Source organism: Lupinus angustifolius, chromosome LG03 (genome assembly GCF_001865875.1).
Source record: "Lupinus angustifolius cultivar Tanjil chromosome LG03, LupAngTanjil_v1.0, whole genome shotgun sequence".
NCBI lineage: Eukaryota > Viridiplantae > Streptophyta > Magnoliopsida > Fabales > Fabaceae > Lupinus > Lupinus angustifolius.
The window spans coordinates 9,487,165-9,509,579 of record NC_032011.1 but is presented as its reverse complement, the minus strand read 5'-3'; the positions used below and the strand labels follow the sequence as shown (position 1 = coordinate 9,509,579).

Here is a 22,415-nt window from a genome sequence, read left to right as displayed (position 1 = left end):
TCGTGATTAATTTGACCATGTGACTTAGCTGGCGATGACATTGAAAAGAGAAAGCGTGATAGAGCAAAAAAGATATTTAAAATTTCTTATTTATATAAACATATAAAACAAATCTTACAGAACAATTTCCCTGGACATATATATCTATCAAAATGAGTTAAGCCATACGTTTAATTCATTCCATTGAATAGAATAACGACCTTCCATGTCATTAATTGATCAATCATATAAGGTAGAAATGCTTTGTGGTATTTCATATTATCATCCTAGTGCATGGTTTACCCATTAACAGAATATTAATGATATTTGAGATATATCATATTATCATCCTACCACATGGTTTACCCATTAACAAAATATTAATGGGGTAGTATAATTAAAACATCTATACGACTGGTAATACATTATCTTTGCGGCATTCGTATGGAAGACCGTGAGCATAACGTCTGAAATCGCGACAATAATCATAAACTACCCATTTTGATAGGACAACTTTCCATTTTTGCTTGCTTTCGCTATCAAGACCTTTATTTTGACCACCATTGAAAACCTTGCAATCTTCTCCTGTCTTTGCAATGCAAGCATTGGCGTTAAAATTTTTGAAGCCTGCTACGAATGGAGCATTCGACAAATCGAGCTTCACTTTCCCCCATCTTGTTGCCCAAGAATCTCCATTCCACAGTGTTGTGTAAATCCTCATGGGTTGTTTTGTAGGGAATGGAACACCAATGTCTTGCCTATTACGCATCACTCGGATGGGAATATTGTCCACCAAAATTCTACAAACACAAAAAATAGATAAAGCTCAAATCATATATACATCATTTTGAATAGTTGCATAATACTAATGCAGCTTAGTTAAGCATTTTTAGAATATATTATGTTGCTTTTACATTATTATTAATAGGACAATAATCATGAACATTTAAATGTAATGTGAAGAACAATGGATTAGATGCATGGTAGGTATGATTTATGACTGTATACTAACAATTGCATATATATGTTTTCTTTACTTACATTATGCGTCGGGAGTTCCAATCAATGGAATAGATATGGTAATCCTCTGTGGGATCAAACCAAAGATAGTATTGCATCTCACGACCCCCATTACCATTTGCATATACATTGGTAGAGAGCAGATATGGATCGCCAGACAAGTTTCCCAAGAACTCTATATCAATTTCATCATGGTTTGATCCTTGAGAGCTTAGCTGCACACAATGATTCATCCAATAATTTTAGCACAGGGAGACAATAAATATATGGTATAAAGTTTTGTAAACCAGTGTCCTAAAAATATTTATCAGGCACTAATATAAATACAATTTTTTTAGTTTTTTCAAAGAACTTTTAATTTATTAAATTTAAAATTCGTTGTAAACAAAGTTTTGATGTAAAGTTACTTAAGGAAATTCTAAGGGTAAGAGGACTGAATAACAATATTCAAGGAAACATAGGGGAAAAAAATGGAAAGTGATGATACGTGAGACGTGTTGTCCAGTCATGTTCATTGTCCCACTCCTAGTTCACAAGTGCTCAATACAATAATGGCAAATCAAGTTTTTATAGATAAGAAACTAAATTTTTTTTTGATGTATGGTTGTGGCTTCCAATAAGTTTCGCTGCCAAAAATTTAATTACTGACCTTTTGATTTTTCTAAAAATCTAACAAACCTAACACTATTAAATCAATACCTTGTTGGTATGGATAAATACTGAGGGTAAGCATCAGAGATCAATATTCAATAATGAAATAAATTAAAGATGGAACTTTGTCTGCTCTCCCTATAATGATATAAAAAATGCAAATTTATATATCATTTATAAAAAATGATATGAAAAAGTAGGAGGAGATCATTATATTTTATATATATCCTTCAATATATTTTGGAACAAGACATACATAATATGCAGTGACCGTTCCTGCACTGTTCCCTGGTACTAGCTTGATTTGCATGTCAAATCGTCCAAACAAATACTCATTCTTAGATATGATGCCTGATCCAGAATATTTGTCCAATGTCAGGGACATGCTTTTTCCTTCTTCTTTTATGTCAACCCTATCATCTCCAAAGAGAAGGTCGAAATCTTTGTTGAAATTTCCACCCCATGCAAATGTTTTGAACGATAAAAAGAGAGAAAGCAGAAGAAAAAGGGAACTAGAGGTAGCCATTTTCAGTTTTTATGATGGATCTGTATTAACTATTTAAACTATATTTTTCATATAGAACATAATTGCGACATTTATGAAAAAATGCAGTTTATTAGTATCAATGTAGCTTTCAAATACAGTTGTGAAAAATCCTTTAACCGCAATATTATTGTCGCAATTGCAGTTTTAAAAACTGCAAGTCAACATTTTGTATTCTAGAAGTTTTTAAAGGAGATGATAGGGATGGGAGGAGAATTGGTTAGCTTTTTTTGGAACTCTACCTGGCTGTCTCTGGAAATTTGACATTTGGTAAAAGTCAAAGCTCAAAATGGATAATTACTTAATATAGAAATCCTAAACATGGAGAGATACGATATGTAAGAAAAGCTGTCTTCTTTTCGTAACTGTTTTATTTTATTTTTAAATGCATGAAAGGAAAAACTTCAACTAGGACTAATCAATTTCTAGTTACAATTATTAATAATTAGATGATTTTGATCACTTTATACTACTTAGTTATATCAATGTTATTTGGGTAATGCTCTCAGGCTCTCAGCTCAACCACGGAAACGCTGAAGTTTATATATTTATTTGAAGTGAAAAAATGCGAAAACCTAAACCTTGAGGCTTGAGAGGATACATACAACAGTTATTAATCAATTTAGTAGCAAATTATTAAAGCAGTTTAGAGAAGTTAAAACCTTTAACTTTTTGAGATACAAAACCCAGACTAATTTATAACCTAAAAGCAATAAAGAATTAAATGATAGAAGAATAACACGATAACTTACATTGATCTACTCAATCCAAGCTAATGACCAAATCATTACATACTGAATAAAAAATTTCTCTTTTTCAACAGCGACCCAAAGATAATCCACTATTATCAGTATTAGTATAACACATCATTTTCCCAACTAAAAACTCAGATTTATTATCGAATGTATGATAAAAGTGTAAAGAAGGTAAAAACTCACAAACTTAGAATTAGAGTAAATTTAAAAAATTTGAAAGAAAAGTTTAAGGTGTGGAAATATTCAAAATGACCTAAGCCTTTACATTTTCCTTCTTAGTTTACACGTAAGGTCACTTATCCACCATCCTTAGGCACAACATAATTCACATGCGTCGCACTGCGATTTCGGTTGAGCATGTGTTATCTTACTGAATAGAGTTGTTACTACATTTTTTGAAGTTAAAATGTAGAATTTTTTTTAAGCTGAGTTTTAGGAATATATTGGTATTTGGATTTGAGGGTCAGTTACGGACTAGAAAAGTTATTAGTACCTCGTATGCACATTTTAAACAATATCTTTACTTTCATGGATTCTCTAATACCCTAGAATTTGTTGGTTATTTAATTAATTATTGAAATGGTAAAAGTTTATTTATTTATTTTTTTGCGTCTGACAATATTTTCATTTTTCTCCTATGTATCCCTATGAGTAATAGAGAATCAAGACTACGTAGTTCTTGAGTAGAAAAATATTAGTTTTTGTGTTTATTTATTTAGGAGCAAGAGCCACATTATGCAACCATTACTTGAGTTAGGGAAAAGAAATGAATGCTCATGAACTATTTTTCATGCTTGTATTAAAGAAAGTATTTATTTGACCCTTTTTGCATTTTAGGAAATCAACCTTTGCAACTGAACTCTTTTTCTTTCTCAACACACCCTTTTGATGAAAATTTTACAACAAGACAAAGAATGTATCAATGGCAGGATTGCCTTTACAAGTTTGGATAAAGCTATAACTACAAAAAATCTAAAAGTTTGAGAACAAAGTTGCAAAATAGTGCAGAAAATTGTTTCACTATGTTTAGAGAATTTTGTGTATGATTGTGTGAGAATTGTTGTTATAAATTGCATATCTCAATCCTTTAAATAGGCTTCAAATCAGCCAAAGTAACCTTCCATGGAGAGGGGACATGATTGTAATGAAAACCATTCACTTTGGATGAAATTGTTAAATTGAATTTGAAAATATGGTTTCCTATAGCTTTGGGTAATTGATTGTCATGATGTGTAATCGATTGCCAAAAGTTTCTATCCCAAGTGGTAATCGACTAATACTCTGTAATAATCGGTTACTCAATGTTAGTTATGCTTTGTAACAATTTTCTCAGTCAGGTAATTTGTTCCGTAGTTCTAGTAACCTGTTACTGACTGCCACATAGTTCAGGTAACCTGTTACCCAGACCTAGTAACATGTTACTCAGGTCAAGTAACTCATTACTTAGCATTATTGAAATTCTATCAAGACTTACTCAATTCTTTTGAAAATAGTTTTAATTCTTTTGAGCGTTGCTACTAGTATATATTATGAGTGTAAGGATAGAAATACTTATTGAAGACTTTTTTGAGATCTTGGCATCTTCATCAAAACCATGCCAAGGTCAAGAGCAAGATCTTCTTCACACACACACACACACACACACACACATATATATATATATAAAGGGTAACAATATATAGGTATGACTTTATACAAAGCCAAGGTCATAATGTAATTGCTCATGCATAAAAATTGATAATGCTATATAAGATGGATAAAACTTTGTAAATACCATAGCATTTAATATATAATTAAGGAAATATTATAGAAAATCCACATGTTCAAACAAAAAAACACATAAACCATGTTCAGATTGTAATAACCATAAAAAAATACAAATACAACAAGTTAAAACATTAACATCAACACATAAACTAATCCTAGACCACTACTCTACGAACCCAGTGTAGGCTGCTCAGCTTTGAAATCCATGTAATTCAAACAGTTTGGAAAGTCTATGAAGCTCTTCTTGGACTTATCTGTTTGAAGCATCAAGAGCATCCATCCTGGTAGAAATGTAGCCCCAAAGAGAAGAGACCTCCTTCATGATCATCTGGTTGGAAGGAAATGAATCTGAGGAGGATGATTCGGTTCGAGTAGGCGGATCGGAAGAAGGGTTTTCCAAAGGAGTGCCCTAAGTATCTTTGAAATGCTTGTAGATCATGTCTGCAGTGTCTCTAAAGAAACTCATTTTTTGGACAACATCCACATCAATTTTATTCTGTCGAGCATCAAGTGGAAATTTAGACTCTCCAACAGAAGATACACCAAAATTCTCTAATATGGCAGTGATGATGATTGCATAAGACAAGGGTCGAAAATCATCCATAAAGGTCCACATTTGCCTCATTATCATATGTGTCAAGTTAATTTGCATAAGGCAAGGATCGGAAGAAGGGTTTTTCGAAGGAGTGCCCTAAGTATCTTTGCAATGCTTGTAGATCATGTCTGTAGTGTCTCTAAAGAAACTCATTTTTTGGACAACATCCACATCAATTTTATTCTGTCGAGCATCAAGTGGAAATTTAGACTCTCCAACAGAAGTTACACCAAAATGCTCTAATATGGTAGTGATGATGATTGCATAAGGCAAGGGTCGAAAACCATCAATAAAGGTCCACATTTGCCTCATTATCATATGTGTCAAGTTAATTTGAACATTATGCATAATAGCATACATTAGTTGTAACTTCATATCGCTAATTTGCAAATGGTTTGAAAATTTCAGAATTATAACATAACTCATAAAATAATGAATCAAACAATCGTCTAGGTTTAAATTACTCGCAGATAGGATATTGTGATTTTTGACCGAGTCACCGACAACCTTTTATTTATGCAATTCTAATTCCCTTTTGGAAAATCTACACATAGACTGGTAGAAATCGTGTTTGTTATACCCTTCTAATTCACTTTAGAATCTTGATTCTACTATCATCCCTGTAAAGTGTAAGTTACTATAAATAGAACTCAAGGATCTAAAGTCTATGGTAATGTCTTTGCCTGTGATATATGAAAATATCTTATTTTTTCTAAAAGAAAGTTTGCATTTAAATACTCTTCTCAGTTTAGGGTAGTAAGCATAGTGCATCCCGTAGAAATCAAAAAGTTTTTGTTGCTGAAAGAGGGTGGGGAATAGAAAACCATCATTCTCAAAAGTCTATAACATACCATATTTTGGAGCAAAGATGGGTCTTTGATGGAAATTATTCTTAAAGACCTTTCGTTGTTCCTTGTTTGCTAGAAGTCGCGTCAAATTCAATGTATTAACTCTGGTTGAAGTATTGGTGCGAGGCTTCTTGGTTTTGGAGGAAGATACCATGAAAATGATGTTTTTAGAAAAAAAACTAGATTTTGAGAAGATGAGTTTTGGGGGTTTTTGATTTTGGCCACTAAACACAAAAATGAAGGTTGCAAAGTGTTTAGAATTCAAAATGTGATAGGAATGGACCAAAATATCACCCAAAACGATTAAGAAATGAAGTTTTTCGAGAAAAAGATAGAGTGGGGTTACACGGTTTTGGAGGTTTGATAATGGAGAAGATTGAGTTGAAAAAAAGGGAAAAAGCCTTATATAGCATGTAGTGTAATCGATTACTCGATTTAGGGTAATCAGTTACATCAAGTACAATTGCCCAGTTCTCAAACTTTTCGATAGTGTAATCGATTACGACTCCAGAGTAATCGGTTACTCAAACTTTTTGCCCAAATTATTAATCGGTTACACATATATTGTAATCGGTTACTGACTGTTCAAAAACGATTTTTTTTTGCATTTTTAAGCATATTGAAGCACATGTAGGCATAGTATTCATATAATGAAGCACACATAATAATTCATAAACATGTTTAAGACAAATAAGCTTCATGAAAAATGCCTAATTCACATCTAATCTTATAAAAGGATTCTTTAGCCAAAGGTTTAATGAAAATATCAGCTAATTGATTAAGAATATCAACAAATTCCTAGAGTACATCTTTTTTTTGGATTATATAAAAATGTTTAGTGATGCCTTATATAAAAATGTGTGGTTCAGAATTGCATAACTGAATTCTTTGTGAGATTTATAACACTAGTATTATCACATCTCAAGGGAATGAATCCTAAGTCCAATCCATAATCTCGTAATTATTACTTGAGCCATAATAGTTGGGCAGAACAACTACTTCCTGCTATGTATTCTGCCTCTATAGTACTTAGAGCAACATAGCCTTGCTTCTTACAAGACCATGAGACTAGACATTTCCAAAGATATGAGAAGTACCACTTGTAGTTTTCCTCTCAGTTTTGCATCCAACAAAATCTGAATCCGAGTATCCCACCAAGTCACATAGATTTCCTTTTGGATACCACATTCCTACGTTAAGGGTGCCTTTAAAATATTTCATTATCCTTTTTACGACAGTTAGATGTGACTCTTTGGATTTTGATTGATACCAAGCACTAATAAGTGCCAAAAATACCTAATTTTCTTACACTTTTCATGGCACTTATCCTATGCAAAAATGTGAAAACCAACTTAATTCAACACTTTTTAGATAAAATTTTTGTGTTTAAATAATATAACTTTTGATCACCTCTTGTCTAAGTTTTCCTCGAATTTTGTAGGAAATTGAATCAATAAAAATAAATACAAAAGATAGCCAAACGTTCATGCCAAATACAAGCCAAAAGCTAAAAAAGAAATGCTCATAACAAGCAACCTAAGCATGGCGTACTGTGTGCTTAGCTTGTCACCAAAAAGATGACTTAGGTTTCAAGAAAAGTACCTTTCCTTACCTTGAGGAAACCTAAGCTAGGTAAGCAAACAAAAGCACAACTCAAAAGCTTACCTAGACTTGAAGAAATAATGCCAAAAGTGCCAAGTAACCAACTAAAATCAACTCTAGAATCATGGAACAAAGGTTGCTTCAGCTTGAAGAAAGGTAGGTTCCTTCACTATGATGGAACCAGGAAGCCAAGTGTGATGCACAGTAGGCCAGGCGCCCAAGCAGGTCAGCCAACTCATCAAGCAAATTTCCTCTTCTTTACTTGAAGGCCAAGCACATGACCTCATGCATGGCATATGTTCTGAACAACCAAGTAGGAGGTGTCAACATGCATGTAACATAGCCCACAATAGGCTACCCAATGTAGCTGGCCAAGATGGGACAAGCTGCTGACCCACTAGCTTGGGTATGCCAAACCGCCTGACCAGCGTGCTAGGCGGCCTAGAAAGTGTTGGGTATCAGCAGGTCAAAATACACCTAGAAGGGGGGGGGGGTTGAATAGGTGTCGCAGATCACTTGTTCTGCTTTTCCTATATTTGCACAAAACAAAAAAAATAGGTTGCAGTTACTCGATAATGCTTCGACTTAATCGATTAAACAATGCTCAGGCTTAATCGATTATGCTTGTGGATAATCGATTATCCTAACACTTACACAACTTGATTCTTTGGTTTCTTACACAACAACTTACCAATTACTGATTCTTTACACAATTAATTGATTAATGAGATTACAGAAAGACAGTAAGTAGATTATATCATGCAACTCATTATTAACACAATTAATCAACAAAAGTAAAGACGGAAAGTAAAGAGATTAAGGATTAGAAAGAGGTGTAGAAGGAATTTTATCGTGGTTCGTTTGTGGTCCTCTGCAAACTACTTCTAGGGCTCCTTTTCTGATCCTGAGAGATTTTTCTTCCACTAATGTAATTGTAATTTTACAAACACACTTCCAATTACAAAAACCAGAAAAACTAAGACGATCCTTACTTAGCTCCTATTGAGCTTGACAACCTAGGTTTGACATAACTAAATCGCCTACTAGGATCTGCTATCCTTTCACAATCGGCCCCAACCTCGGTGTCGCTCAAACTAAGATCTCTTAGCCTTTGAGAAGATGATCAAGATCTCTCTCGTAGTGAAACAATTCACAAAGAGATCAACTTCCTTATTAAAACGAAATGTAATGAGTTGACTTCAGTACTTACTACTCGGATTTAAGAATTGAAAACTCAATCTAAACACAAAGTAGAAAATCTAGAAGAACCTAATTATAAATGAAATTTAATGCATTAGGTTTTCCAAAACTGATTCACACTCTTTTCAGAAAACAGATTTTCCTTACAAATTTCTCAATGAAATCAAGAAGTAGATGCAAGAATTCAATGCCTGTTCTTCACTTTAAAGTAGTCTACATAATTTACTTTGCCTTATGAAATTCGGAGGGAATATGAGTTGGAAAAGTGTGATCTTGGAGCATGTTCTTGTATCAACACTTGGAGTTTAAAGCATCATTGATGGAAGGCTAATCACTTACGATTTTGGACTATGGTGTAACATTTCTTAATCTTTGTATTAATTCTGATTTGTTATGTAAGTTATGTGTTTTTAATTTAGTGTTTCATTCCATCTACTCTTAATGCTTAATTTAGAATGATAACCTAAAATATGTTTTTCAAATATCCAAAATTTTTGTTGTTGGATGAAATAACAAATGTTCTAAGGCCACAATGGTGGAATAGAACATTTGTCATTTCAAAGCATTTGAACTAAGCAACTTCTTTTCAAGGCTATCAAGGATTGGGGAAGCCGAAATAAGATGTGACAAACTTATTGCAATAAAAGGCTAACCAATGAAGGATTATGTAGGGAGGATTAAATCACACTAAAATAGCTTGCATAAACTTATCATGTTGTCACTAAAAAAGTTGAGAAACTTTATATCTATATGTTCCAAACCAATTATTCTTCTCTTGAATTGTAAATTTGTATTTTTACCTTTCATGCATAAAACTATTTTTCTTGTAAACAAACCAACCAACTTATGTCCTTTCTTGTTTATGATCTAAAACTAATGTATGTCAAAACTTTCTAAGAATCTCCGTGGATCGACAAAACCCTATACTATACTATAATTGAATCTTGAAAAAGATTTAAGAGTTAATATAGTAAAAAAAATTTTAAAATGTGTTTGTTGAAACTTTGAAACCGAAACAAAACTTCTTCTAAATCAAGAAAAGCCTTTCAATACTAGGTCCAATTGGAGATTCGGAGTATCTCAACGAAAGGGATAATCTGGTTGTCTTCCCCTGGGCGAGGGTGTCCTCGCCATCATTAGAATCCTCGCATGCAGGCAGTGAGAAGGAGACCCAAGTGTATACTCGGACACTCTCCTCACGGCGAAGTGTGAGGCACTTGCCAATTAACCAATCTCCTAGCACATCTAGGACAAACACATACCCTATACTCATTGGCCGATAATAAATGACGACAACTCTGAACCTTGACATGTCTAGTGAAGGAATGTCTCTTTGAGGTAGAAGAGACTTGAAGGGATTTCCTGATCATCAAACCTTAATGACGAATAGAGCGAGGAAGATCCTAGAAGCAAGTCTAAAGTTATTGTACCTTAAGGGCTTGTTTGGGAGTTGAATTTTGGAGGGGAAGGAAGAGAAAGGGAACACTTGGGAGTTATCTCATAAGTGTATTTCATGGCTCAAAAGCGTTTCCTTTCCCTTGCTTCTCCTCCAAAATCCAACTCCCAAACAAACCCTAAAATAGACCATGCATGTACTTTGAATAAAGCAAGTGTCGAACTTGTCTTACAAGAATACCTCTCTTCCTCCTGAATAAGGATCATCTCTATTAATGGAGAGACAAGTGATTGATTTTACTCATATTTTCAATGACAAAAATGTGATTTCATGGTAAACAAAAAGATAAAAGTGTTATTACATATTGTTTTTTTTTTGTGTATTATTGTGTGACACTTGCCTCTCCATAATGGAGATGATCCTTACTCTTTCCTACAATAATAAGTTCATTTGCAAAAGAGAAAGGGTGATAGTGAACTTTTATATTCAAAATATATAGTGAACTTTTATATTCAACTAATATACAGGTTCGTGATTAATTTGACCATGTGACTTAGCTGGCGATGACATTGAAAAGAGAAAGCGTGATAGAGCAAAAAAGATATTTAAAATTTCTTATTTATATAAACATATAAAACAAATCTTACAGAACAATTTCCCTGGACATATATATCTATCAAAATGAGTTAAGCCATACGTTTAATTCATTCCATTGAATAGAATAACGACCTTCCATGTCATTAATTGATCAATCATATAAGGTAGAAATGCTTTGTGGTATTTCATATTATCATCCTAGTGCATGGTTTACCCATTAACAGAATATTAATGATATTTGAGATATATCATATTATCATCCTACCACATGGTTTACCCATTAACAAAATATTAATGGGGTAGTATAATTAAAACATCTATACGACTGGTAATACATTATCTTTGCGGCATTCGTATGGAAGACCGTGAGCATAACGTCTGAAATCGCGACAATAATCATAAACTACCCATTTTGATAGGACAACTTTCCATTTTTGCTTGCTTTCGCTATCAAGACCTTTATTTTGACCACCATTGAAAACCTTGCAATCTTCTCCTGTCTTTGCAATGCAAGCATTGGCGTTAAAATTTTTGAAGCCTGCTACGAATGGAGCATTCGACAAATCGAGCTTCACTTTCCCCCATCTTGTTGCCCAAGAATCTCCATTCCACAGTGTTGTGTAAATCCTCATGGGTTGTTTTGTAGGGAATGGAACACCAATGTCTTGCCTATTACGCATCACTCGGATGGGAATATTGTCCACCAAAATTCTACAAACACAAAAAATAGATAAAGCTCAAATCATATATACATCATTTTGAATAGTTGCATAATACTAATGCAGCTTAGTTAAGCATTTTTAGAATATATTATGTTGCTTTTACATTATTATTAATAGGACAATAATCATGAACATTTAAATGTAATGTGAAGAACAATGGATTAGATGCATGGTAGGTATGATTTATGACTGTATACTAACAATTGCATATATATGTTTTCTTTACTTACATTATGCGTCGGGAGTTCCAATCAATGGAATAGATATGGTAATCCTCTGTGGGATCAAACCAAAGATAGTATTGCATCTCACGACCCCCATTACCATTTGCATATACATTGGTAGAGAGCAGATATGGATCGCCAGACAAGTTTCCCAAGAACTCTATATCAATTTCATCATGGTTTGATCCTTGAGAGCTTAGCTGCACACAATGATTCATCCAATAATTTTAGCACAGGGAGACAATAAATATATGGTATAAAGTTTTGTAAACCAGTGTCCTAAAAATATTTATCAGGCACTAATATAAATACAATTTTTTTAGTTTTTTCAAAGAACTTTTAATTTATTAAATTTAAAATTCGTTGTAAACAAAGTTTTGATGTAAAGTTACTTAAGGAAATTCTAAGGGTAAGAGGACTGAATAACAATATTCAAGGAAACATAGGGGAAAAAAATGGAAAGTGATGATACGTGAGACGTGTTGTCCAGTCATGTTCATTGTCCCACTCCTAGTTCACAAGTGCTCAATACAATAATGGCAAATCAAGTTTTTATAGATAAGAAACTAAATTTTTTTTTGATGTATGGTTGTGGCTTCCAATAAGTTTCGCTGCCAAAAATTTAATTACTGACCTTTTGATTTTTCTAAAAATCTAACAAACCTAACACTATTAAATCAATACCTTGTTGGTATGGATAAATACTGAGGGTAAGCATCAGAGATCAATATTCAATAATGAAATAAATTAAAGATGGAACTTTGTCTGCTCTCCCTATAATGATATAAAAAATGCAAATTTATATATCATTTATAAAAAATGATATGAAAAAGTAGGAGGAGATCATTATATTTTATATATATCCTTCAATATATTTTGGAACAAGACATACATAATATGCAGTGACCGTTCCTGCACTGTTCCCTGGTACTAGCTTGATTTGCATGTCAAATCGTCCAAACAAATACTCATTCTTAGATATGATGCCTGATCCAGAATATTTGTCCAATGTCAGGGACATGCTTTTTCCTTCTTCTTTTATGTCAACCCTATCATCTCCAAAGAGAAGGTCGAAATCTTTGTTGAAATTTCCACCCCATGCAAATGTTTTGAACGATAAAAAGAGAGAAAGCAGAAGAAAAAGGGAACTAGAGGTAGCCATTTTCAGTTTTTATGATGGATCTGTATTAACTATTTAAACTATATTTTTCATATAGAACATAATTGCGACATTTATGAAAAAATGCAGTTTATTAGTATCAATGTAGCTTTCAAATACAGTTGTGAAAAATCCTTTAACCGCAATATTATTGTCGCAATTGCAGTTTTAAAAACTGCAAGTCAACATTTTGTATTCTAGAAGTTTTTAAAGGAGATGATAGGGATGGGAGGAGAATTGGTTAGCTTTTTTTGGAACTCTACCTGGCTGTCTCTGGAAATTTGACATTTGGTAAAAGTCAAAGCTCAAAATGGATAATTACTTAATATAGAAATCCTAAACATGGAGAGATACGATATGTAAGAAAAGCTGTCTTCTTTTCGTAACTGTTTTATTTTATTTTTAAATGCATGAAAGGAAAAACTTCAACTAGGACTAATCAATTTCTAGTTACAATTATTAATAATTAGATGATTTTGATCACTTTATACTACTTAGTTATATCAATGTTATTTGGGTAATGCTCTCAGGCTCTCAGCTCAACCACGGAAACGCTGAAGTTTATATATTTATTTGAAGTGAAAAAATGCGAAAACCTAAACCTTGAGGCTTGAGAGGATACATACAACAGTTATTAATCAATTTAGTAGCAAATTATTAAAGCAGTTTAGAGAAGTTAAAACCTTTAACTTTTTGAGATACAAAACCCAGACTAATTTATAACCTAAAAGCAATAAAGAATTAAATGATAGAAGAATAACACGATAACTTACATTGATCTACTCAATCCAAGCTAATGACCAAATCATTACATACTGAATAAAAAATTTCTCTTTTTCAACAGCGACCCAAAGATAATCCACTATTATCAGTATTAGTATAACACATCATTTTCCCAACTAAAAACTCAGATTTATTATCGAATGTATGATAAAAGTGTAAAGAAGGTAAAAACTCACAAACTTAGAATTAGAGTAAATTTAAAAAATTTGAAAGAAAAGTTTAAGGTGTGGAAATATTCAAAATGACCTAAGCCTTTACATTTTCCTTCTTAGTTTACACGTAAGGTCACTTATCCACCATCCTTAGGCACAACATAATTCACATGCGTCGCACTGCGATTTCGGTTGAGCATGTGTTATCTTACTGAATAGAGTTGTTACTACATTTTTTGAAGTTAAAATGTAGAATTTTTTTTAAGCTGAGTTTTAGGAATATATTGGTATTTGGATTTGAGGGTCAGTTACGGACTAGAAAAGTTATTAGTACCTCGTATGCACATTTTAAACAATATCTTTACTTTCATGGATTCTCTAATACCCTAGAATTTGTTGGTTATTTAATTAATTATTGAAATGGTAAAAGTTTATTTATTTATTTTTTTGCGTCTGACAATATTTTCATTTTTCTCCTATGTATCCCTATGAGTAATAGAGAATCAAGACTACGTAGTTCTTGAGTAGAAAAATATTAGTTTTTGTGTTTATTTATTTAGGAGCAAGAGCCACATTATGCAACCATTACTTGAGTTAGGGAAAAGAAATGAATGCTCATGAACTATTTTTCATGCTTGTATTAAAGAAAGTATTTATTTGACCCTTTTTGCATTTTAGGAAATCAACCTTTGCAACTGAACTCTTTTTCTTTCTCAACACACCCTTTTGATGAAAATTTTACAACAAGACAAAGAATGTATCAATGGCAGGATTGCCTTTACAAGTTTGGATAAAGCTATAACTACAAAAAATCTAAAAGTTTGAGAACAAAGTTGCAAAATAGTGCAGAAAATTGTTTCACTATGTTTAGAGAATTTTGTGTATGATTGTGTGAGAATTGTTGTTATAAATTGCATATCTCAATCCTTTAAATAGGCTTCAAATCAGCCAAAGTAACCTTCCATGGAGAGGGGACATGATTGTAATGAAAACCATTCACTTTGGATGAAATTGTTAAATTGAATTTGAAAATATGGTTTCCTATAGCTTTGGGTAATTGATTGTCATGATGTGTAATCGATTGCCAAAAGTTTCTATCCCAAGTGGTAATCGACTAATACTCTGTAATAATCGGTTACTCAATGTTAGTTATGCTTTGTAACAATTTTCTCAGTCAGGTAATTTGTTCCGTAGTTCTAGTAACCTGTTACTGACTGCCACATAGTTCAGGTAACCTGTTACCCAGACCTAGTAACATGTTACTCAGGTCAAGTAACTCATTACTTAGCATTATTGAAATTCTATCAAGACTTACTCAATTCTTTTGAAAATAGTTTTAATTCTTTTGAGCGTTGCTACTAGTATATATTATGAGTGTAAGGATAGAAATACTTATTGAAGACTTTTTTGAGATCTTGGCATCTTCATCAAAACCATGCCAAGGTCAAGAGCAAGATCTTCTTCACACACACACACACACACACACACACATATATATATATATAAAGGGTAACAATATATAGGTATGACTTTATACAAAGCCAAGGTCATAATGTAATTGCTCATGCATAAAAATTGATAATGCTATATAAGATGGATAAAACTTTGTAAATACCATAGCATTTAATATATAATTAAGGAAATATTATAGAAAATCCACATGTTCAAACAAAAAAACACATAAACCATGTTCAGATTGTAATAACCATAAAAAAATACAAATACAACAAGTTAAAACATTAACATCAACACATAAACTAATCCTAGACCACTACTCTACGAACCCAGTGTAGGCTGCTCAGCTTTGAAATCCATGTAATTCAAACAGTTTGGAAAGTCTATGAAGCTCTTCTTGGACTTATCTGTTTGAAGCATCAAGAGCATCCATCCTGGTAGAAATGTAGCCCCAAAGAGAAGAGACCTCCTTCATGATCATCTGGTTGGAAGGAAATGAATCTGAGGAGGATGATTCGGTTCGAGTAGGCGGATCGGAAGAAGGGTTTTCCAAAGGAGTGCCCTAAGTATCTTTGAAATGCTTGTAGATCATGTCTGCAGTGTCTCTAAAGAAACTCATTTTTTGGACAACATCCACATCAATTTTATTCTGTCGAGCATCAAGTGGAAATTTAGACTCTCCAACAGAAGATACACCAAAATTCTCTAATATGGCAGTGATGATGATTGCATAAGACAAGGGTCGAAAATCATCCATAAAGGTCCACATTTGCCTCATTATCATATGTGTCAAGTTAATTTGCATAAGGCAAGGATCGGAAGAAGGGTTTTTCGAAGGAGTGCCCTAAGTATCTTTGCAATGCTTGTAGATCATGTCTGTAGTGTCTCTAAAGAAACTCATTTTTTGGACAACATCCACATCAATTTTATTCTGTCGAGCATCAAGTGGAAATTTAGACTCTCCAACAGAAGTTACACCAAAATGCTCTAATATGGTAGTGATGATGATTGCATAAGGCAAGGGTCGAAAACCATCAATAAAGGTCCACATTTGCCTCATTATCATATGTGTCAAGTTAATTTGAACATTATGCATAATAGCATACATTAGTTGTAACTTCATATCGCTAATTTGCAAATGGTTTGAAAATTTCAGAATTATAACATAACTCATAAAATAATGAATCAAACAATCGTCTAGGTTTAAATTACTCGCAGATAGGATATTGTGATTTTTGACCGAGTCACCGACAACCTTTTATTTATGCAATTCTAATTCCCTTTTGGAAAATCTACACATAGACTGGTAGAAATCGTGTTTGTTATACCCTTCTAATTCACTTTAGAATCTTGATTCTACTATCATCCCTGTAAAGTGTAAGTTACTATAAATAGAACTCAAGGATCTAAAGTCTATGGTAATGTCTTTGCCTGTGATATATGAAAATATCTTATTTTTTCTAAAAGAAAGTTTGCATTTAAATACTCTTCTCAGTTTAGGGTAGTAAGCATAGTGCATCCCGTAGAAATCAAAAAGTTTTTGTTGCTGAAAGAGGGTGGGGAATAGAAAACCATCATTCTCAAAAGTCTATAACATACCATATTTTGGAGCAAAGATGGGTCTTTGATGGAAATTATTCTTAAAGACCTTTCGTTGTTCCTTGTTTGCTAGAAGTCGCGTCAAATTCAATGTATTAACTCTGGTTGAAGTATTGGTGCGAGGCTTCTTGGTTTTGGAGGAAGATACCATGAAAATGATGTTTTTAGAAAAAAAACTAGATTTTGAGAAGATGAGTTTTGGGGGTTTTTGATTTTGGCCACTAAACACAAAAATGAAGGTTGCAAAGTGTTTAGAATTCAAAATGTGATAGGAATGGACCAAAATATCACCCAAAACGATTAAGAAATGAAGTTTTTCGAGAAAAAGATAGAGTGGGGTTACACGGTTTTGGAGGTTTGATAATGGAGAAGATTGAGTTGAAAAAAAGGGAAAAAGCCTTATATAGCATGTAGTGTAATCGATTACTCGATTTAGGGTAATCAGTTACATCAAGTACAATTGCCCAGTTCTCAAACTTTTCGATAGTGTAATCGATTACGACTCCAGAGTAATCGGTTACTCAAACTTTTTGCCCAAATTATTAATCGGTTACACATATATTGTAATCGGTTACTGACTGTTCAAAAACGATTTTTTTTTGCATTTTTAAGCATATTGAAGCACATGTAGGCATAGTATTCATATAATGAAGCACACATAATAATTCATAAACATGTTTAAGACAAATAAGCTTCATGAAAAATGCCTAATTCACATCTAATCTTATAAAAGGATTCTTTAGCCAAAGGTTTAATGAAAATATCAGCTAATTGATTAAGAATATCAACAAATTCCTAGAGTACATCTTTTTTTTGGATTATATAAAAATGTTTAGTGATGCCTTATATAAAAATGTGTGGTTCAGAATTGCATAACTGAATTCTTTGTGAGATTTATAACACTAGTATTATCACATCTCAAGGGAATGAATCCTAAGTCCAATCCATAATCTCGTAATTATTACTTGAGCCATAATAGTTGGGCAGAACAACTACTTCCTGCTATGTATTCTGCCTCTATAGTACTTAGAGCAACATAGCCTTGCTTCTTACAAGACCATGAGACTAGACATTTCCAAAGATATGAGAAGTACCACTTGTAGTTTTCCTCTCAGTTTTGCATCCAACAAAATCTGAATCCGAGTATCCCACCAAGTCACATAGATTTCCTTTTGGATACCACATTCCTACGTTAAGGGTGCCTTTAAAATATTTCATTATCCTTTTTACGACAGTTAGATGTGACTCTTTGGATTTTGATTGATACCAAGCACTAATAAGTGCCAAAAATACCTAATTTTCTTACACTTTTCATGGCACTTATCCTATGCAAAAATGTGAAAACCAACTTAATTCAACACTTTTTAGATAAAATTTTTGTGTTTAAATAATATAACTTTTGATCACCTCTTGTCTAAGTTTTCCTCGAATTTTGTAGGAAATTGAATCAATAAAAATAAATACAAAAGATAGCCAAACGTTCATGCCAAATACAAGCCAAAAGCTAAAAAAGAAATGCTCATAACAAGCAACCTAAGCATGGCGTACTGTGTGCTTAGCTTGTCACCAAAAAGATGACTTAGGTTTCAAGAAAAGTACCTTTCCTTACCTTGAGGAAACCTAAGCTAGGTAAGCAAACAAAAGCACAACTCAAAAGCTTACCTAGACTTGAAGAAATAATGCCAAAAGTGCCAAGTAACCAACTAAAATCAACTCTAGAATCATGGAACAAAGGTTGCTTCAGCTTGAAGAAAGGTAGGTTCCTTCACTATGATGGAACCAGGAAGCCAAGTGTGATGCACAGTAGGCCAGGCGCCCAAGCAGGTCAGCCAACTCATCAAGCAAATTTCCTCTTCTTTACTTGAAGGCCAAGCACATGACCTCATGCATGGCATATGTTCTGAACAACCAAGTAGGAGGTGTCAACATGCATGTAACATAGCCCACAATAGGCTACCCAATGTAGCTGGCCAAGATGGGACAAGCTGCTGACCCACTAGCTTGGGTATGCCAAACCGCCTGACCAGCGTGCTAGGCGGCCTAGAAAGTGTTGGGTATCAGCAGGTCAAAATACACCTAGAAGGGGGGGGGGGTTGAATAGGGGGCGCAGATCACTTGTTCTGCTTTTCCTATATTTGCACAAAACAAAAAAAATAGGTTGCAGTTACTCGATAATGCTTCGACTTAATCGATTAAACAATGCTCAGGCTTAATCGATTATGCTTGTGGATAATCGATTATCCTAACACTTACACAACTTGATTCTTTGGTTTCTTACACAACAACTTACCAATTACTGATTCTTTACACAATTAATTGATTAATGAGATTACAGAAAGACAGTAAGTAGATTATATCATGCAACTCATTATTAACACAATTAATCAACAAAAGTAAAGACGGAAAGTAAAGAGATTAAGGATTAGAAAGAGGTGTAGAAGGAATTTTATCGTGGTTCGTTTGTGGTCCTCTGCAAACTACTTCTAGGGCTCCTTTTCTGATCCTGAGAGATTTTTCTTCCACTAATGTAATTGTAATTTTACAAACACACTTCCAATTACAAAAACCAGAAAAACTAAGACGATCCTTACTTAGCTCCTATTGAGCTTGACAACCTAGGTTTGACATAACTAAATCGCCTACTAGGATCTGCTATCCTTTCACAATCGGCCCCAACCTCGGTGTCGCTCAAACTAAGATCTCTTAGCCTTTGAGAAGATGATCAAGATCTCTCTCGTAGTGAAACAATTCACAAAGAGATCAACTTCCTTATTAAAACGAAATGTAATGAGTTGACTTCAGTACTTACTACTCGGATTTAAGAATTGAAAACTCAATCTAAACACAAAGTAGAAAATCTAGAAGAACCTAATTATAAATGAAATTTAATGCATTAGGTTTTCCAAAACTGATTCACACTCTTTTCAGAAAACAGATTTTCCTTACAAATTTCTCAATGAAATCAAGAAGTAGATGCAAGAATTCAATGCCTAGAAAACTAGAGACAACATGCAATGATATTAATCTCTAAGCCTAAATCAGAATGGTTTCTCTCCCTAGGTTTTCTAAATGCACTTTCTCACTGCAATGAAATCTTTGAAAATGTATGCTCTATAACAATTTTCGAAATATGCAAGTTGTGCCACATTGGCAAGAATTATAGAATTTATACTAATCCTACTCATATTGATATTAATCGATTATTCTTCCATTTAATCGATTAACGGGTTGTTAAAAATCAGTTTTCTGTTATGTCTTAATCAATTATATGGTATCTTAACCGATTAACGCGCAAACAACATCAGATCAATTAGTAACTGAATTCCAGATAATCCATTACACTAACTACTTAATCGATTATACTGAGTTAAAAATGTTTTTCTTGATTTATGGTAAACTTCCTATATGATATGCACATGCTATACATAGCTTTTCAAAATATATTACCTTTAATGCATGAGACTCTGTATGTGTATGCGTGAGCCTACTTATCATAAGATATCTAGATGTTATGTCTCAATTTTAATCTCGTTCAATTTTAGTTCTTGTGAGACTTTCCACCCGGGTTTACCTAACCTAGACTCAATCTAAGGTAATCATCTTTAGACTTCTAATTACATGTAAATATAATAAAGTCCTAAGTCTACTTAATCAATTTTTGTTGTATGATCTTTAAGCTTTCTTGTATATGCATTTTCTTCATCAAAACTTCGGTTAACCTTAAATGTGCAGGTCTTGGTTATATGTCAAAGTTGTGCTGTTCCCCTTCATTTTATTCTCCCTTTCAACCAAGCAATGAGGTGAAATACACACAAGTAGGTAGCAAACTTAAGGAAGCTCAACAACCTGAAACACATCAAACGACAAACAATCTTTCACCCCATTTTGACTATATCAAAAAGTGTAGACAATAAAGTGATAATAGCTGGTCAAAAGTAAGAAGAGATATAAAATTTGTGAGAAGAAATTGTAATTAATCAGAAAGTACAAGCTTTGATTTGATTAACCAGTTTTTAGAGAATTCAACAGATGCACGAGTTTACTATATTTAATCGATTATCGAGGGCACTTAATTAATTAATCTGACAAAAAATAGCATATGAATCAGGTTTGTATGACACATCCAACATGTAAATATTCAATCAGTCATGGAATGATTAATAATTCTGACATAGTTAGGTTAAGCATATATTAATCAAACAAAAATGGCATACACAAAAGATATGATCAAGTTACTCATAAAACCATAATCCGTAAACCGTTCGACATAATTAGTAATTGTTCAACAAAGCATTAAATTTGATAAATTTTAAGACAAGTACAGAAGCAGAGTTTTATAGCATATTGTAAAAAGGAGAAGTTTTCTCTTCAGTGTGTTTTCTTTATTTGGTTAAGTAAGTGAACTTGGTTTTATTCGTTGTTCGCCATCTCGGCTCTGTTGAAATAAATTCCAACGCCAATATAATGGTTTCAAGAATATTCCAGTTACAAATTACTTCTAATAATAATGTGAATAAGTTATTCCTTCTTTGCCCCATCTCGACTTTGTTAGAATAAATTCTAACGCCAGTACAATGGTATCGAAGCAATCCCCTATTACATAATTATTAAGTACCTTTGAATACCATCTCGGTTTGGTGGAATAAATTCCAACATCGGTTTAATTGTATTCTAATGTACAAAAGTGATGAATAGTTAGTTGTTAGAAACAAATAAATAAATAAAGAACAAAAGAATGATAAAGTTAAGTGACCTTTATTTATTTACTCCCTTTCGGGTTCCTTTTATTAACAAACCAAACTTCTTCCTTAAGGAAGGTTGGTATTAAAGAATAAATAAATTGCGGAATGTAAATAACAATAAATAAAAGTTAGTTAGTTAGCTTCATCACTTTTGTATATTAAAAGGTGTTTCAACAAATAAATTTATTGATAACACTTTACTATTTTACAATTTACACCTCCTTCAAATTCAATTGTAGTATAGTATAGGGTTATGTCGAACCACAAGGAATTGCCTAATAGAATGAATCATATGAATATGTCAATGCACAAATAATGAGTGAACATATTTTGGTTGTTTTTGATTTCATATGATATTGTTGAAAGGTTTATCTTGGGGGAAGAGTTGGTTTTCCCCTCTCAACAAATTGTCCTAGAAGTAGTGCCAATAAAGTGGAAATTCCCTCAATTCGGTGTATTTTCTTTTTATTTGGTTAAGTAAGTGAACTCGGTTTTATTCTTTGTTCGCCATCTCGGCTTTGTTGAAATAAATTCCAACGCCGGTATAATGGTTTCAAGAATATTCCAGTTACAACTTACTTCTAATAATCATATGAATAAGTTATTCCTTCTTTGCCCCATCTTG

General features: G+C 33.0%; 2 protein-coding genes across 2 annotated transcripts; both read right to left on the bottom strand.

Moving 5' to 3' along the window:
- Window positions 286-2,376, bottom strand: LOC109343331 (xyloglucan endotransglucosylase/hydrolase 2-like). Its single transcript, XM_019581573.1, has 3 exons — window positions 1,907-2,376; window positions 1,021-1,214; window positions 286-779 (listed from the first exon to the last, which is right to left on the bottom strand). Exons 1-3 carry the CDS (start codon window positions 2,174-2,176, stop codon window positions 386-388), a joined length of 858 nt encoding a protein of 285 aa, XP_019437118.1. The 5' UTR covers window positions 2,177-2,376; the 3' UTR covers window positions 286-385.
- LOC109343330 (xyloglucan endotransglucosylase/hydrolase 2-like) lies at window positions 11,172-13,261 on the bottom strand. The gene is made up of 3 exons (XM_019581572.1): window positions 12,793-13,261; window positions 11,907-12,100; window positions 11,172-11,665 (listed from the first exon to the last, which is right to left on the bottom strand). Exons 1-3 carry the CDS (start codon window positions 13,060-13,062, stop codon window positions 11,272-11,274), a joined length of 858 nt encoding a protein of 285 aa, XP_019437117.1. The 5' UTR covers window positions 13,063-13,261; the 3' UTR covers window positions 11,172-11,271.

Bases quoted from the DNA above. Each gene is read 5' to 3' on its own strand.
- LOC109343331 (XM_019581573.1), bottom strand. From the start codon at position 2,176: ATGGCTACCTCTAGTTCCCTTTTTCTTCTGCTTTCTCTCTTTTTATCG. The intron at 1,215-1,906 runs GTATGTCTTGTT...CATTGTGTGCAG, and splicing joins GAACGGTCACTGCATATTAT to CTAAGCTCTCAAGGATCAAA. The intron at 780-1,020 runs GTAAGTAAAGAA...TTGTGTTTGTAG, and splicing joins TGGAACTCCCGACGCATAAT to AATTTTGGTGGACAATATTC.
- LOC109343330 (XM_019581572.1), bottom strand. From the start codon at position 13,062: ATGGCTACCTCTAGTTCCCTTTTTCTTCTGCTTTCTCTCTTTTTATCG. The intron at 12,101-12,792 runs GTATGTCTTGTT...CATTGTGTGCAG, and splicing joins GAACGGTCACTGCATATTAT to CTAAGCTCTCAAGGATCAAA. The intron at 11,666-11,906 runs GTAAGTAAAGAA...TTGTGTTTGTAG, and splicing joins TGGAACTCCCGACGCATAAT to AATTTTGGTGGACAATATTC.